This window comes from Lissotriton helveticus, chromosome 1_1, assembly GCF_964261635.1.
Source record: "Lissotriton helveticus chromosome 1_1, aLisHel1.1, whole genome shotgun sequence".
Classification (NCBI taxonomy): domain Eukaryota; kingdom Metazoa; phylum Chordata; class Amphibia; order Caudata; family Salamandridae; genus Lissotriton; species Lissotriton helveticus.
In genome coordinates this window covers 1,709,330,664-1,709,349,847 of record NC_136057.1, presented here as the reverse complement: position 1 = coordinate 1,709,349,847, position 19,184 = coordinate 1,709,330,664, and the positions used below count along the sequence as shown (strand labels likewise).

At 44.0% G+C, this 19,184-nt stretch overlaps 1 protein-coding gene across 2 annotated transcripts in view; it reads left to right on the top strand.

The window, feature by feature from the left end:
* Window positions 1-19,184, top strand: part of GLS2 (glutaminase 2) — a 324,314-nt gene that overhangs the window by 54,882 nt on the left and 250,248 nt on the right. For both annotated transcript variants that reach the window (XM_078689104.1, XM_078689105.1), the window contains exon 2: window positions 18,755-18,857. In XM_078689104.1, coding sequence (XP_078545230.1) covers window positions 18,755-18,857 — 103 coding nt within the window. The remainder of the gene's footprint in view (window positions 1-18,754; window positions 18,858-19,184) is intronic.

Sequence of the window (19,184 nt, the reverse complement as noted above, 5' to 3'; positions counted from 1 at the left end):
CTACATTGATAGGTCCTGATGAGACCCCATATTGTTAGCAGGGTCGAAACGTCGTCGACAAGTTGAAGCGAACCAATTTCCAGTCCCTACTATTATTGCACTAGGAGACTGTTAACATTTACTGTGTATCTATTGAATGGTCGTTTCTACAACATCATTGAAATCTTGTTGGTATGTCACAAAAGTCACAATTAATACTCATAGGTTTCACTTCTTTCACTTGGGACACTCGACACTGAAAATCTATAATAATTGTAAATTTTCATATATAAAATAACTTGTTTCTCTACACACTCTTTGTTACATGTCTCTTCTTTCGCTGATATTTTTTGTTCCCCCTTTTAAATGCGATTGTGCTGATATACATATTGTAATATTAACCATTAAGTGTCCACAGGAACCATTGTTTTTTGTTTAAAACGTGCCTGCTGGAGCATGGGGTTTCACTCTCACTTACTCATCAATCATAAACCCCGCGTACAGGTCAATGGATCTTTAATGTCGACAGAGATGCTAAGAGCTGCAGTCAATGTGAAAACGTTATCATTATCATTTCTTCTAATTCAGCCAATAAAGAGATTTAGTGTAAGTAAAGGGTTTTTATTTTAGATCTTTTAGTTTGTCATCTTTATTAAAGTATTATATTCCAAGTCTCATCATCAAAGGTTAGTATAGTCAATGAATCAACATTAAATAGTAAGGTAAATCAATATATTAATCAATAATGCAATCAATACAATAATAATGAAACAAGCGTGTTCCATTAAGAAACTCCCCTATTCTAAATTAATCAAAATGAAATGCAAGAAGGAAAGAAGATGTCAATTCAGATACCCATGAAGGGTTCTGACGAACGAATCAAGCATAAGAAGCTTTAACATAATAAGCTGGAAAGTATTCTCAGATCAAATAACAGCCGACCAGGAAAAAAGCGAAGACTTTTTATGAAGAGAGGTCTAAGAAAACTTAGTAGAGAGTCTCCTCTCTTTTTTTTTTTATTTTTTTATTTGAGATGGATTAGAATACAAAAAAAAAAAGAAATACATTCATACATACTGTTAAAGTGTCAGCTGGATAAAAGAAAAAGATACAAGATACACGAGGGTTTAAGAGCAGATCATTTATACATAATACAAAACACTATCTAAAAGTGCTTAAGAAAAGACATGAATTCAACAATTTCATCCTCTTGTTTCCCTCCACTTACTAAGGGGTGCCCAAATTTTTTTGCCATATTCTTTCTTCTTTTGTCCCTTAAAATCATATAAACATTCCTCGATATTGTGAATCCCAAGCAATCTAGTCAACCAGATCTGGAATGAGGGGGCTACTGGATCTTTCCAGGCCGCCGCTATTAAAATTCTTAACACTGCCACACACAGAAAGACAAATGCTTCCGCTTCATGTGAAATTTTAAGATTTTCGTCCCTACCAATTAACACCATCGTTGGGGATAGAAAGATTTGGCCCTCTAGCAGCCCCGATAGAAATTTCTCCATTTCAGTTAAAACAGATTTCAAATTTGGACAAGAATAAAACATATGGATTAGATCTGCTGGGCCTTGATCACATCTCGGGCACCTATCTGTATCCCTTTTACCCCATTGGAACAACTTCGCAGGGGTGTAATATAAATTAAAGATCATTTTGTAATGTTGTGCTTTTAAGTTGGTTGCTCTTAATATTTTCCTGTTCAATGCCAATGCATAGTCCACATCTACATTAGGATCCCCAATTCTAAGGGCCCAGGCATTTTCCACTTGCACAACATCATCTTCCAGACCCTGTAGCAGAAGACCATACCCTATTTTAATCTTCCTACCCCCATTCCTTATAAACTGAACAATCGGATTCATCTCCTGAATAGAAATCCTAGGTCTTATAGATTTCACTGATCGTTCTAACTGGTTGTACAACAGCCAGTGGTTCGTTGATATACCATATCTTTGTTGCAGGATCTCAAACCCAAACAGATCTTCCTTACTCATAACATCCCCCAAATACTGAATACCCAACCTTTTCCAGAGGGCACTATTCCTATTCTGTCCAAGGTGTCTAAATGGGCTTGAGTCCCAAAGGTCTACAGTTCCATTAATCTTAGGGATCCTAAGAAATTTCAACATTAGGTTCCATACACCCCATACACCTAACATCACTTTACTTTTACTCCTCTTATAGAATTGCACATTCACTTCCCGAGTTAAAATCCCCTTGGCTCTTTCACCTATTAGTAATTCATAAATTGTGGGGATTCCGGAAAAGCCAGGCAACCATACGGAGGTATTAGAACATAATAGCTGTTTCATATGCAGCAATAAACATACCCAATGGTACAGTCTGAGATTAGGAGCTGCTAGCCCTCCTCTCTCTAAAGGTAATGACATTTTAGCTAGCGATCTTCTTACCTTACCATATTGCCAGAGAAACTGTGAGAAAACTGATTCCATTTTTTTCATCAGGGCTTCATCAATTAATAAGGGAATAGCACGGAATAAATACAACAGTTTCGGAAACATTGTAATTTTAAGCACATTCACTCGTCCAATCAAAGACAAATGTAAAACATCAATTCTCCTCAAATCTTTCTCCATCGCCGCTAGTACTGGCGAATAATTTTCCTGAGTTATTTTACCCACGTCAGCATTAATTTTAACTCCCAGATAAATTGCAGCATCGACATATCTTTGATCTCTTTTCTGAATAGTCTTTGTGCAAATTATTATGGTTTTCTCGGTATTGAGTTTATACCCTGAATATGTCCCAAACTGCTGAGCCACATTATTTAGTTCCTGTATTGCTATATCCGGCTTATTTGTAACAATTGCCAAATCGTCCGCATACGCTAATATCTTAGTAGTATGACCATAAGATATAACAGGAGATATTCTATCTGAAGCCAAAATTTTCCTAATCAGCGGGTCTATATATAGTGCGAACAATATGGGTGAGCATGGACAGCCCTGGCGTGTACCTCTTTTAATCGTTACCTCCTCTGATTGAAGCCCCATAGTAGTGATTCTGGCGACCGGTTCCGTATACATAGCCTTAATACCTTTCCTACAGTTTTCTCCGAAACCCCTTTTCTCCAACACCTCCCACATAAATTCCCACACAACACGGTCGAACGCCTTCTCGGCATCCAATAAGATCATAGCCATGTCACTCCCTGTAACTGCAACCGCATCAAATAATGAAATCGCCCTGGCTGTATGTTCAGTGGTGCCTCGCCCTGGGACAAACCCATGCTGCCAGGGTGATACAAGTTGACCTATGATCCCTCCTAGTCTTTTAGCCCAAACTTTTGAGTATAGTTTCGCGTCTGTATTTATTAAGGAAATCGGCCTATATGAGCCGGGGTTCTCCTCTGGCTTTCCCTTTTTGTGAAATACCACAATATTAGTCTGCTTCCAAGTATCCGGAATAACACCTGAACATATGACTCCATTAAAAAGATCCTCCAATATTGGAAGAATTTCTTCACTCAAAGCCCTATAAACCTCGATCGGGATCCCATCTGGACCTGCTGCTTTACCCAGTGCCAGTTCATTCAGAGCATTTTTTATCTCCTCACTTGTAATACTCACTTCCAATCGATCTCTATCTTCCTCCTCCACCCTAGGTGTTATCGGAAATTGGTCTTGCATAGGAGATAGCACTCCTGGCTCCTGATCATAGAGTTTTTGATAGAATTCTTGAAACACCTGTATTATAGAGTTTGGGTCATTATATTCTCTTCCATTGTAGTTAATCTTACTGATTTTGTTTCTAGTCAAATCCTGTCTTATGCGTAGTGCTAGAGCTCTGCCAGCCTGTTCCCCTGTCTCATAGCGCCTAGCTCTTTGCGTCTGATATCCACAAATCTCTTTCTGAGTGATTATTTTTAAAAGGTCACCCTTGATCCTGGCCATATTTCTAGTGGTCTCACTACTATCTTTGCCGGTTGTTATTTCATCAATATGATATCTTTCTACTTCTGCCAGATCTGCTATAAGTTTATGTATCTTGCTTTTATCCTCTTTCCTAATTCTTGTTGCACAGCTAATCGTCTCCCCCCTTAATGCAGCTTTATACGAATCCCAGACTCCATTTCTGGAGGCGCTATATCTATTACAATCAAAGAATTCCTTTGACCATTTTTTCATATGCTTTAAAAACCTTTCTTCATTTAATAATTTTCTATCAAAAGTCCATCTAGAAGTTTTCCTTAATACACTGGGAGCTTTATAAGAGAGTATCAGAGGGTTATGATCAGAAACTATTCTTGGTAGTTTCTGAATCTTAACCCTACCTATCTCCTCTCTTGTAATGAAGAAATAGTCTAACTTAGAATACTTTTGTGCTGGATGGGAAAAATATGTATACCCACGATCACCTGGCATCTTATCCCCCCATACGTCTAACAGGCCATGAGACTGCATCATGGAGCTTATAGCTGCGTTAACCTTTCGTTTACGGCCTATATATTTGTTCCCCTGGTGCCAATCTGCAGAAATATTCATATCCCCACATACTATCATTGGGGCAGTCCAATTGGCCATTTCCTCTTCCAACTTATCATAAATCATAGGATCATCCTCATTCGGACCATATATTACACATAGTGTGAGCCCCATATTCATTTCCGCCAATAACCATCTACCTGAGCCATCTGTTCTAATACGTTTCGCTCCACCTAGATGATTTTTAGCTAATATGGCCACTCCTCTTGTCATTGATGATTGAGTGGAGCATCCAATCAGGGTAAACCCATACATTTCCAACATCTTTCTTTTATTCCAAGGAATATGGGTTTCCTGAACACAGACTATATCGATATTGTTTGTTCTGACCAGGTGGCTCAATCTCTGCCGCTTCTTCCACTCATTTAAACCCCCTGTATTAATACTACAAATTCTAATGTCTGCCATATTTTACATGTTTGCCTTTCCTACATTGACTCTTATCCAGAGAGCTGATATCAACCTGAAAACTATTCCTTTCCATCTCATACCTTTTCAAAATTTTCACCCCCCCTCCCCTCCCCCCCCACCCACTCCTCCCACTGCACTCTCTCCCTCCCACTGTTGAACTCCAGGATGGAGCCCCCCCTCCACCCCCCCCCCCCTTGTCTTGAGGCGCTCAGACCGCTGGTCTGTGCACGTGATGGTTACAGCTTAGCGTGAGGAGAAGTGACCCCTACTCTACCTTTATTTATTTATTTATTTTTTTCCCCATAGTTTAACCCCCACCAACTTTACATTATGATCCCATTGTAATCCCCTACCTTTTTCGAACCCCTCCACCACACATCTAATTACCGGGTTAAAATCTGCCATTTTCTTTGTACTCCCTCAGTGAAACACAAAACACAAGAGTATCCCCTAGTCTGTTCACTCCACATAGGAATAATATTCATCAATACCCCCATTCCCAACTTGGATCACCATTTTAGCGCTCCAGTTACTCCTTCTATGACATCAAATACTCTTTAGCTTTAATCTATGAAGAGAAATAAAGTGTTTTTCCATCCTGTATTACTTTCAGCTGGGCGGGGTTGATAAAATAAGCCTGCATACCCTTGTCCTGAAAAGGTTTGATCATCTGCCGTAGTCTCCAGCGTCTCTCAACTGTCATATGGCAGAAATCTGGGCGAACAAAAAAGGTATATTCATCAACTGTCTTTTTTTTATCCGGTCTCGCCCTCTCAGAGATAGCTTGTCTCAAATTAAAGTTGCCCAGAAAAATTAAAATTGCCCTAGGCTTATCTCCCTCTTTTGCCTTTTTATAGATGTTGGCCGGGGTACGATGTGCTCTCTGAATCTCCCTATCAAAATCCCAATCTTTCAACTCCTTGAAGGCAGACACAAAAAGTTTGACGATAAATGATTTCATATCTGTCCCCTCCGCCCCTTCAGGGATTCCAAGGATACGAAGGTTGTTTTGCCGCGATCTATTTTCTAACGACTCCAGTTTCCATTGGATATCGGTAAGCTGTTTTGCTTGCATGTCGACTTTATTAACTGCTGCTGCTGAATCAGCTTCTGTGGAAACCACTCTGTCTTCCAGGTTAGTCACACGCTCACCCAGGTTCACACAGGCCTTGGTCAGTTTTCTCACTGCCCCTTGCATTTTCCTGACAGCCGCCTGGGATTTCCGGCTATCTTGCCTTGCTTCCTCTCTGTGAGCCAATATCTCCTGGTGAATAATCTCCAGGAGCGACATTTGTGCTGAGTCCCCCTCTGGGCTGTCTAAAGAAGCATTCGAATGTGGTAGCTCTTTGTTTTGATTAAGTATTTTCGATTTCACCACCATTTTTACTGCTGTGCTTGGGGGGGTGCTTTCCTCAGGTTCTACATCGCTGCCGGTCTCTATATCGCTGATTTCTTGATCCAAGCTATCGTCCCCATCCTCTGACCATTCACCGCCCTCAGATACCGAGAAGAATGCCTCACTTGGGGCTTCTTTTTTACTACAACTACTCCCCCCTGTGTCGTCCTCCAAAATCTCTTCTGAACCCTGGTGTAATGTTTTACTGTCGCCCAGCTGGTCTGCTGCCGGGATTTCCCCTTGCTGTTCTTTCCCTTCCACCATTACTACAGTATCTGACTCAGCAAGACCATCAGCTGTTATACCAGGGGATACCTCTTCATTACCATTATCCGGGGGAACCTGTATGTCATCTTCCTTCTGATCTTTCATATCTATCTTCTTATTCAGCTTTTGGAAGATATCTGATATTGGAATAGTACCCAGATTGTCCGGGTCCCCCTTACTAGCACCCAGCTGTACCATTTTTTTTTACTAGAGGGGAGCCTTGTTTCATCCTTCTACTGCCATCATTGTCCACCATTGATTCTGCTAGCTTCGCTGCTGCTTTTCTTCTAGCTGCTGCTTTAGCGCTGGCGCTCATCTTGGGAGCCATGATTGCCCTCCGCCTCTCCTCTGGCCCAAATGCCTCCTTACCACCTAAAGTGTCTCCGTTTTCGGCAATCTCCGTCTGCAGAACGCCGGCACCCTCCAGAATGTAGGGACTCTTTACCTTCCCGTCTCCCGGGAGATTAAGATCCAGCTTCAGTTGTCTTTCAGCCCAGGACTTCCTTCTCCGCTGAAAACGCCGTTTTTGAAACCGGCTCCGCGAGGCTTCTTCCCTGAATGTTACCTCTGCGAGCTCCGCCGCCTCTGCTTGCAGTCTGATGACAGCTCCGCCTCTGAACCGCCGCGTCAGCTGAACCACCTCCAGTAGCAGCCGCTTCAGCGGCTGACTGCACGTCAATTTCATCAAGCCGCGTCTTCTTCGGTGCGAGTTCCTTTTTTACCCGTTCTCTTCCGTCTCTTCCGTCTCGAGGTAAAAATCGCTCACAGGTCGCATCAAAACACCCTAAACAGCCTTTGTTAGGGGGATATGGGGTCGTATCTCGACATTGCACTCCTCCTCACGCGCGCTGCTTTCCGACCGTCTCACACGGCCGCCATCTTCCGCAGTAGAGAGTCTCCTCTCAGAGAGTCTGGGATAAGAAACACACCTATTGCTCCAACTAGTCTAAGAACACGCCCATTTTCTATGTCGCAACATTATTATTCTTTCTTCTTCAGGTTGAACAAAAAGAAATCAGTATGCTCCTGGGAACTGGTTTACTCTCCAGCTTCTCACCAGAGTAAAATCGTGTCCTTTAACGTTGCGGCACATCCTTTTTTTGTTTTCCAAAAACGTATTCCCATGAATCATCCTGCATTTCGTCTGCATCTTGCGATGAGAACCTTACTATAAGACATCTCATACAAACAAGTGTCTACTCACTTACAAATAAACAGTAGGTTCTGAAATTGCAACATCTGCAGCAAAGAAAAGTAATACATCTTGCACAACGGTCTTTTAATGTTAAAAACAAGCCTTTCGGTATTAATATATTTTCTAATTAATTCATGGCATCTTCGGTTATGTCAAGTTAAAAACCCATGCTTTATTTCTGTGTTACAGGCCTATAGTTTTTTTTAAGTATGGTTGCTACTACAAATTGCGCTTTTAACACATGTAAATTTTAAATGCAAGATCAGTCCATTCTTTTTTATTGAGAATTTTGCAAATATTACCAAATTTGCGGCAGCATGCCTGTGCTGAGATTGCCACACCATTCCTCCATAGGGCAGTGCACCCTCTACTCATGTTTTCACTTTCTTAAGCCTGCTCATCTCTGGGTGCTAGTTCCTTGGCATCCCCACCCTCCCAAGGGCGAAGAGACAAGAACACAACCCATTTGTACCTGTTGTGCTCTGCTCGTTTGTTTGTATGTTAATGTGTTTATTGACTCCTATGTACATTGAGCCCTCAATGATGAAATTGTTATATTTTTGCATTATTTTTGCTTACTTTCATTTAATTATTATATTCATCACAGTAGATTCATTTCTCTTTCTGTTACTCAAAGCAATTTTGTACATCCTAGTTTTATCTGTCCACTTCTATAGATGTTTTCACTTGGTCTTCGGAATGTTAGATCACTTGTGAAGAAGTTTATAATTTTACCATGTTTCATTTGCATGTATCACTGAGATATGGATTTCACCTTTTATCTTTCTTGATCCTACTAAACTATTTTTCTTTCAAACCCCTGGAAGTCAATGAGGTGGCGGAAATATTATTTTTCAACCAGACATGATCCATAGTTCTTGGTCTATTTCTTTTCCAGTTGTTTGAGCTCTTTTGAGCATCTTTTTGTTAACTTCTGTAAACCTTGTTCTTGCTTTTCCCAACCTCTTGCCCTCCTATATTCCTAGTCTGTCCTTTAACACGACTTTGACTGGTTTTTTTTATAACCAAATTTTATTGTTTTGCAAAGGCAAATATACAAGAAATCGCAGCCCTTCCCAATACCCACACCGGATCCCATATTTGAATAAATCAGTACTAAGATTGGCCCCTCACCCAATAGATGCAGCGCTGCAGAGTCCGTACGGTTTTAACTGTATTTTTTCTGCTGTGTTTTTGCCTACAATTCATGTTTCTTGGCAACTTTCACATTCATTATTGATCTCTCCTTCTCTCAATTATGTCTTCTTATGAGTTAGAGCTATTACCACCAGCTTATATGCACGCTAAGGGGTCCGTGGATCTATATCCATTTCTTCTGATGTTTTGCCAATGTATTCTTTGTAAACTATGTGTCCCACCCACAAATCATTTCCCGCTTCACTCTTGATGAGCTCTGATGTCACACCACTACTCCATTGTTCCTTTAATATAGTCCATTATCAGAGCGGCTTGTGCCGGGCATCTCCTTTGACCATCGTTTGAGCCTTTGTTTCTAACATCCTTACTTATATTGTTGATGCTGCTACTGACACCTCCTCACCTATGGTCCTTTATACAATCTATGTTCTTCATCAGGCTCTTCCACACAATCCCACATATGAGCCACATCGACTATGGCTGATTACCTCTCTTTCTTTTTTGATGCATTGACATGCTTCTTCATAAAGCAGAACATCAATGGCTTAAGCCCCAAACTCTATCCTTCATTAAGGCTTTTCTTCAATCTCCTGTGACTTACCATCCGGTTTAAAACGTCGCCAAATAATAGTATTTTATTTCCCTCATCAGTAACTTCTCATCTCACACTCATCATCTTTTCTCCTCTTTTAGATCCTCGCCTCCTGAATCTGAATTTTTCTTCTAATAACCCTTCGGATGCCTTCTCTACTTATTTAAATTCTAAACTTTATATTAGCTGTGCATATACACTTGTCTACTGTTTCATCTGTAGCTTGCAGGAGTTAGCCTGAATGTGACTTGGATAATGAATCTGTGACCCAGCACTATCTTCCCAGTCTGATTCTAATTCTACGGCTTCTCCATGGGATAATTTTCCTGCTATTCCAACACACTCCGTCTTCTCTCTTGTCTTGATTCATCTTATTATCTTGGTTAATCTTTATCATTTGTGTTTTTCTGTCTTCCTTTAAATCAGATACCTTTATTCCTTTATTGCAAAAAATACTTTAGATGCTTTGCTTCCCGCTATTACCCTTTTTGCCTGTTCGAGTGCGGTACCGTTATGTCATTGTCTAAATATCATCATTTTGTTAGAGTTCATTATTTGCCACTGCTGTGGTTGAAAGCAATTTACAAATTCGAATAAATAAGAACATAAATAAGTAAACCCTGACTGTATGTCTATTCCAGAGAGTGCAGATACAAATACTAGTATCTTTAAACCATGAGCAGCACAGTGGTCCTTATGGCCAGGAACAGCAGGAGTAGACATTAGAGAGTGATCAGAGAACTGACCAGTTTAGCCAGTGGCCTCTTCAGGGCCTGTCGAAAAGGACTAGAATCCAGACTCCCTTGACTGCTGTTCAGTGGCGTAGCTAGGGTGGGTGTGGGCGGTCTGCCCGGGCAGCACTCTTTTGGGAGCGGCGGAGGTGAGAAAGTCAAACACCATCATCCCCCCGCCGAAGAAGTCGTCTGTCTGCCATCACCCGAACCCCGCCTCTCACCAAGGGAACAAGTCGGTTGTCGGCTGCCACTCCCCAACCCCCCACTCTTACCTGCACTGGGCGGTAAAGTTAGAGGCCACTCTTGGTGGCAATAGGGCTAGCTATGCCCAGGGTTGGATTGGGATCAAAAATCGGCCCGGGGGAGGGAGGAGCCTAGCCCGAGAGCGTAATGGCCGCCTTTTAGCTCGGCTCCGTCGGCCCTCCGGCCAACCTCGACTATCCTGCAATTTATCCTGTACTGCGACGATACTTCACTACAGATTCTGGAATTTAACGACCCACTCTTACTCACCGTCTGGTCCGGAGGCTCCTGCGTGCTGTGGGTCTGCAGTTGTGCCCTCGGAAAGTTTCGGCCTCCGGGCGCTCGAGACCGGAACCTCGCCGGTGGGACCCGACCGGCGGTGCTGAGATTGCTGGCCCCGGCCGCGAGAGAGAGCCACTGGTGGGAGCCGTTGTGTGTGTGCCCCGGAGATCCTGAACCAGCCCCGATTTGTGGACAGTGCGGCTGGAGGGGGACGAGACGTGTTGGGGGCTGACTGTGTGAAGGGGTCCCTTCGCCTTTGTTCTGTCCGGCGGCCCTGGACCCCGCGCCTGGCTCTCGTCTGTGGGGCCCGCCGCTGTTCGGAGGGGACCTCCCCCCCCCATCGGGCACCTAACCGTTCTGTGCCGGTGAGGCCGTTGTTGGGAACCTCTGGAGGTCTGTAAAGTCCTACATTTGGGAACTGTTTGGGGGCCCGCGGTGGAGTGCGGGGCGGCGAAACTCACAAAATGGCTACCACCAACGTGGGGGGTGCTCCGCTCTGTGTCGACGAACTTTGCTGGCCGGATTGCGCGGGGGCCTGGGCGTGTGATCGAGCGCCCACGCTCGGAGATGTCCTGGACGCCTTGATGTCCTTACACGCTGTCCTGGCCCCCGGTGCTTCTACCGGCCCCATGCGGCCCGCCGCCATTTTGGGTCGCCGCTCCTTCATGCACCCCTATCGTCCTGATGCCTCCATTGCTTCGCCCCCTTCGGCTGCGCCAGGAGTTGCTGCCGCTGTTCTTCGGCAGCTTGATGGGCCGGTGGCTTTTGAACCTCCGGTTTTTCACCATCCGGGCTTCGATGACTTGCACACGACGCGGAGATCTGCTTCTTTCCGGACAACTGGGAACTATGGTGGACCGCTGTTTGCTCCCGCTTCGATGGATCCGGGCTTCTGTCCTGGAGGGGTACCTTTGCATTGTCGAACTGTGACACTGGACTCCGGCTTGCTTTTGCTTGCCCTGTCGTTGCTACTACAATTGACTTGCTTCATTGACTTTTTGTATTCCATTAGTTTGGTGGCTCTCCCTAATCTTCATCACTGCCGTAACCCTAGTCAACATCCAGATTATTCTGCGCTGGGTGGTCCGCTTCCTGTTATCCTTTATTGGGTTGGTTTCGTGGTTAGGAAGGGCTGGGGGTAAGGTGCACAACATTGATAGACTGCTGGTTTACCTATCCGTTGCACTGATGTTTACATTCTCGACATTGTGAAACGTTTGAATTTTCCCCCTCCCCCCCCTGCGGTTATTGCTGTATGTGAAGGTGTAGTACTGATTTGATGGTCATTCATTTGATGGTCGGGGGAGGGTCGCAGCCGAGTGTGTTTGTTCGTATCCTCTGGCTCCTCCCTCTCATTTTATTTTTGTTTCATATTCCTTCTCCTCCTCCTTTTTGTCTCCCTATCCTACTTTCTTGCTTTACTATATTTTGGGTTTCGGATTAGGGCGACAGGCACGCTGTTTGGAGGGTAGGCCGTAGCCTTCTGCAGGGGTGCGGGGTGGGACGGGTGGACGGGGTCTTTCAGATGTTTTTTCTTTTTTGGTTCTATGGCCCTTTTCTATCCCTTTATAGAGGTGCCGCTTCTGTCCTCGCTTCTCTGGCATGAGTGGGTTGGGGTCTGTTGCTATGCCACCTTTCTCAGTTTCGGTGTTTCCGTCGCGACTGCCATACCCTACTTTTCGCCTGTTTTCTACTTTTTTCCATATTACTAGCCGCGGGACGCTTGGCCCGGGGTGGCGCCCTTCTTGCACGATTGTGTTTCTCCTTTTATATTTCCTTTCTTTGTTCCTCCTTCTTCCCCTTTCCCCGTTTTTGCCCTTATTGGTTTCCTTCCCTCAGTTTCCCCCTTATTTTTCCCCCTTTTCCCTCCTCCCTCTCCTTCCCCCCCCCTTTTTTCCCCAGGCTAGTATGGCGAGTAGGTTTGACTCGTGCAGTTTCTCCGTTCCCCTTGCATCTGTTAGCGTGTTATTGGGTGGGGGGCATGAGATGCTGGTAGTACTTGTATGCTTCTTTAATGTATTTTGCGTTTGTTTTGTGCTACGATCGACTCGTGTCTTCACATCCTCCTCCCCCCCCCCCCCCTCTTCCCATTTTGGCGGGGGTATATTTCTGTTTATTGGTTTTTTCCGTAGTTTTATGTGTCTGCCATAAGCCTTGTCCCCTTATTATAAAATGGACCTCATTGTTCCTGATATTGGGCCGTTAATGTAGCTTGTCCTTTCCTACTGTTTTAAATATGTTTGCCTGCCTGCCAGCTGGCCTGTGTCGCTTATTCCGACTTTTGATCATTTAATTGACTTGTGGCCGGCCGGATTGGTTGTGGGCCCACGCATGTATATCCTGATTGTGCAAATAAAGGTTTTCCAAAAAAATAAAAAATAAATAAAAAAAAATAAATCGGCCCGGACACACCAAAAAAATGTGGCCCGCTAATGCGTATTGCCTTTCCACAAAACACTGCTTTAGAGAAGTTTTATGAAAAGAAAGGGGATGGGGGCGTGTTTTATTAACTTCACTTAGATAAAAGAAAATGCACAGATTAGTTTGCACTGCTGAGCCACACATGAATGCAAGTGAGACCATTTCTGCTCAGGCCCCAGGGGGCTGCACCGCTCAATTAGCATACATTAATGGGCTGGCCCAGCGAAAGAAAGGGAGTGATACCTCTGCCCAGCTGCCTCTAGAAATGCCACTCAGGCACCCACTGGCTGCATCCTAATAGCACAGACAGCCCCCAGGCTGCCCACAAAAGCAGCCCACAGCTGGAACTCGACTACCGGCCCTTCGGCCATTTACCGAGTGCCCGCGTTACCAATCCGACCCTGGCTATGCCACTGCTGCTGTTTATTACTTACCCTTGTTCGTTAAACTGCCCTTATTGCCTTCGCTACAATGAATCTTTCAGTCCAGAAGCCTCACTCCCACCTGGAAGCTATTTTAGTTTTGGAATTGACCTTATCTACTAAGCACTGAGGCTATTTGTTTGTTTTGCAACAGATGGTGTTCATGGGAAGGAACACTTAGTGACACAATTGTGTACTTAGGATAACATTAATGCCGGTGCAACCTACTGTCTGGATCAACTCACTAAACTGTTTGCACATATTTGTGACACAGAGAGTGCTCTTTGGTCGAACTTTATCTGAAGAATCCCTACAAATCCCGTCAGAAATTAACTGCTCTGACATATCAATCGCACCACACCCTGCCCCCTTTTACCGGGGGAATGCCATTAGGTAGGAAAAATGCAATTGATGAATAATTTAGATTCAACCCAAACTATTGTTTACCACTCTATGAAAATTGTTCTCCAAAATATTTGTACTCACCTTCGCCATTATAGGGTTCACCATTATAGGGTTGGACCAACATGTACAAATTGTGTCTTATTATATTGTAGTGGTATGTATAGCATTATTTTACCCTTTGTGGGCTCCAAAGTGCTTTCTGGGTGGATTAGTTAGGAGCTACATAGTTTATGTCATTTATGTAGCGCTTTGTAACTCTGTTGACGTCGTAGAGTGCTTCTGATTTCTTTGGGGTTCCTTGGCACCTTTCGAAGTGGCTGGTTGAAAGAGTGTTGATTTTAGTTAAATCTAAAAGGTGCGTGCTGTGTGAAGTTCTTTAATTTGGGATATGTGGGATAAACATGCTGGTTCGAGAATTGCTTTGCATAAGCATGTGGAGGGGGGGTCATATTGCCGCAGAGTCTTATAAGGGAGTGCAGCGGAAGGAGTGGGAGAGACAGGATCACAACTTGCATATATTGACCAGTGGTTCTTTTGAGCTTAGTCAAATTGGAATTAAGTTTGTGGAAACTGCCTGGGTTATGACCTTTCTCATATCAAGGTGGTTGTTGATTATGCATGTGTTGGTCACTAGTCTGTTTTAGATCTTGTAAATCTATACATCGAAGGATCACCTTCCAGTTTGTGTTTTTATGAGCAGGGATAATCAGGAGTGGTGGCATTCAGGATTTGAGAGGCCTCCTTCGACTGCAGAGGTTGACTTTTGGTAGGATGAAGATGGGTCCAATCTGTTGACTGCCCGGTGGGTCACGTTGCGAGTTGAAAGAGATTCTTCTAGACAGCGGACACCAGGGCCAGAATTAGAAGGCAGGGCTGATGTTGCTGCATCTGCTCAGGTCTTGTGCTATTCACGCTGCAGCAGTCTGGATCCATTCATAGTCAACGAAGGGCAATTCTAAAGCTCTGTGGGGGAGCACAAGGCTAGGAAAGAGGGACACAGCTTTTACAACGTGGGCTCAGCCACGCGTGCCATTTTCTTACAAGTGTAACCACGCTTGCCTTAACCACGCATATGCATGGTTAAGGCAGATAGAAATCTATTGTCCGGATGGGCGGAGAGAGTAAGAGAAAGCATTGAAACAGAAAGCTCCGGATACAGACAGGTAAATGGGGCTGGGTAGCTTTTAGGGGGTGGGGTCAGTTTTAGGGTTCAGGGCGGGCGGGTCAGGGTAGTTTTTGGAAGCAGGACTGGGCTTTAGGTCTCAGGGCGAGGGGGAGGGTCAGGGTAGTTTTAAGAACTGGAACCGGGTTGGGGGGGGGCAGTTTTTAGGGGTGGGCCGGTTTTAGGGTTCAAAGCAGGGTGTTAGGGCAGTCTTTTTAAAAGAGGACAGGGTTTTAGGGCTCATGGTAGGGTGCTGGGTCTGGGAGGGAGTTTTTAGTGGTGGGGGTTGGTTGTAGGGCTAAGGACAGGAGGGTCGGGTCATTTTCTTTAAAGCGGGCAGGGTTTTAGGCCTCAGGGAAGGGTTAGGGGTAGTTTTACAGGTAACGCAGGGTAAGTTTTAGGGCTCAGGGCAGGGGGGCTGGGGTTGGGGTAGTTGCAGGTAGGGGGCTGGGTTTTAGGCCTCAGGGTGGGGGAGGGGTAGTTTTAAGGGCAGGGTGGGGTCGGTGTTAGGGCTCAGGACGGGGGGGCAAGGTAGGGATATAGGATTTTAGGGCTTGGGACGAGGAGGGCGGGTCGGAATAGTGATGATCTGTACCAGGCATATCTTGTTACCAATCATGCCTTTACAACAAAATTGCGTGGTAAAGGCATGCATGGTAAAGGCATTTGTGATGAAGGAATGCTTGGTTAAGATGCATTAGTTGTTGGGACCGCATTGTAGAGGCATACATGGTTCAGCCATGCATGCTTCTGTCATACAACCTAAGGAAATGATCCTGGTTAAAAGTCGCATTGTGAAGAATGGATTTCTGGTCTCTTTGATGGCCTTTGGTTGAGGGGAGAAAGGTTGGAGTCCATGATCACCCCTAGATTCCTCCCTTATGTAAAGGTGTTTGAGGCAGATCCGAGTTCCTAAAGCCAGAAGATGGTGAAATTATAATTCTGGTATGCTCAGTGAGTAAAGATCTTTGTTTTAGTGGAGTTTAGCATCAGGTGACTCTGCAACATAAAAGTGTGTATTGCCCTTGGAGCAGCACAATTTAGAGTCCACCCCTATATGTCACAAAATGCAATTATATACGTGCATTCGACATTATATTTACTGTGTGCCTTATCTTTATTAAAGTGTGCGAAATTGTCTACATATTAATTAAATATATCAACAGTACCAGAGAGTTAAATATGTGTGCACTACTTGTTCAGTTTAAACACGAAGGCATGCATTCCTTATCCAAGTTTTACACTTACACTTAATGGTATTTTTGCATATGTAAACATGTATTCTTTTACTCACCTTTTACATTTATTCCCAAAGTTACACGTGCATATGTATAATCATGTATTCAAAGTGCACATTATATGCTTAGTTAAGTTAGCCTGTCTACAGGTCTCAGTTGAAATGCATTTTGCTTTGCCAGCATGTTTTCTGTTTCCTTTGCAGGTTTATTATCATGACTTTGTTAGTTAGAGAAACGTTTGTTGTCTGTATTAGACTGTTAAGAGAGAGATCTTTAGGGAACACTTGGCAGTGATGATGGAGAAAGAATTGTTGAAAGAGGCCTTTTATTCATCATGTACCAGGATGGCAAGGTGTTCAAGGATGAGAACCGCAGTCTCAGTTTGATACATTGGGAAACTGAAGTGATATTGCAGATGCACTCGAGTAGTGCCTTGATTGGCTCCTGGTGGTGTGAAAGGAGATAAGGCGGTTTCTGAATCTCCAGTTACTTTTAAATAGGTGTTCACACATTTAGAGTCAGGAGAGATTCCCTTTAGACTTCAAGAGGTACTGGCCTCTCCGCTTGCCCTATTCTTGCAAGTGTGAAGCTTTATGCTAAACACTTATTTTCTTTTTCCAAGTCTTCTACTGAGGTCTGATCATGCTGACACCTTCTATGCTTCTGAATTAGAGTCCTTAACCCCTCCCATACTCGTGGCGGAACCGCTCCGTCACGAGCCTCGGGCGCGCTGTGCTGGTGACAGAGTGGTTCCGTCACGGCCCGCTCGGCGCGCCTGCGCGGCGCTGATTCCGCGCCTGCGCTGGACGTTCCATTGAGCGGGCGGGGCCGTGACGGAACCGCTCCGTCACAAGCACAGCGCGCCCGAGGCTCGTGACGGAGCGGTTCCGTCACGAGCATAGGAGCGCCGCCCCCCCTCCCCCCTAGCACTGCGGCGGAATTGCCGCCGCAGTGAAGGGGTTAATAAATGACCCTATATCTGGCCTATGTTTAGAAGAGAGAAGAGAGAGAGAACCTGTTTGCTTTAATCTGGCAATTAGGACTGTTTGTGCCAGGTCCAAGCTCCTTCTGCTCCTGTAACAGCGCTAGCAGAATATGATTTTCATTACTGCCATTACCCTGCACTATGGTGACATAACATCAGCAGAAAACAACTTGCTTCAAGGCTGTGACATCTGGAGGAAAAAAAGTTCTTTACTGTTGTTACTTAGGGCCAGGAGGAACTTCTTCCTTCACTACTGTCTATTACAACCAACCAAAAAACAAACAAGTGACTTGACACTAAGATGAAATACATCCACAGTCACTCAAAGAGGCCTCTATGATCATATTGCAAAGTCATATTGGGTTTGAACAGTGGTTCTTAACCTGGAATCTGTGACCCTCCTAGGTTCCATGACACCTACTCAGGGGTCTGCAACTCTTTAGAAATTAAATCATTTAAAAAGATTAATAAGGTATATATACATTAAAATAAAATCTTAGAATGCTCTAAAAAAAGTCCAGACATTTGACCTGGAGGCTAAAAATTAAGTTGGTATCCTTAGCTTTATTTGTGTGAGTAGCCCATGTACGCCAAAGCAAATCTCGTAGAAACGATTTGATTGGCACAATTCAAGCACTGCTGTGCGCAACAAAAAGAGAGAGTGCATGAGGAGCAAAAAAAGACAAAGTGATATGCTGGAGACTAGCATATTTATTTGCCTTTTAGAAATAAAATCACATTTTCAACGTCCAATTAAAATTTAACTTTTGATTTTTGTATACTTTTTGTTAGTGAATTAAAATAACAAAATGTGTGTACTTGATTGAAGTATTTTTGTTTCTGTGCTGTTCTGTATTGTTTTGATGTTCAAATCAGGGAATCTGCTTATTCATTGAGGGTCAACAGAAGTCTTAAGGTTACGAACCGTTGTGTTAGATTGCATTGTGGATGTGCGGCTGGCAGGCCTTGGTGGCTGTTCAGTGTATAGCTCATCTAAAGGCTGCTCAAACGAGTCAATAAATTGTTATTTATTTATAAAGAAGGAAAGTCCACACTGAAACTCTATAGGCCAGCCATTGGAAAGTAAAAAGGGCTAGTGGCGGAAAGAGAATGAGCAGAGGGTGGCCAAAGAAGAAAGCAAGCGAGTGAAGAAACCTTGAGAAAGGGTTTTGCGATGGGGAATACAAGAAGTGTGGACAAGAAGGACCAGGGAATGAGAATAATACATTCACATCTCTCTACACTGCTACTACCAACGCCACCAAGACTCGCCCGCACTCCGTTAGTAGTACTGATGGTGTTTTGAGACTGTTAATTGTCTAATTTTTTTATTTTTTTTATCAGGGGAGACGTGAGAGGGAGCAGCATGTTGGAGCGCCTGGGAGACCTCCTCTTCTACACAATCGGCGAAGGCCAGGAGACCATTCCTATCTATAAGTTCACACGGGTGAGATATAGCCTTCTAGTCTCTGCGTCTCGATAGACCTATTCCATTCCACCAAGTATGGGATACAGAGATAGACTAGTACTGACCTGACAAGGGCTGTCCTAAAAGGCTACCTAGTTTGTTTATAGGCCGCCATGTGCTATTCTTGTGGCCAAGGTGGTCTTTTTTTTAATAAATGGTTAGTGTATTATGAACCACTTCCTATACGTTTCCCCAAAAGTGCGTACCAAAGTGCTGCCCAAACAGAGTGTGGGAAAAATATCAAATCACAATTTGTGTACATAATCTACTTTTCATTTGGGTGCCAAGACTGCCTCTTGGCCCTGT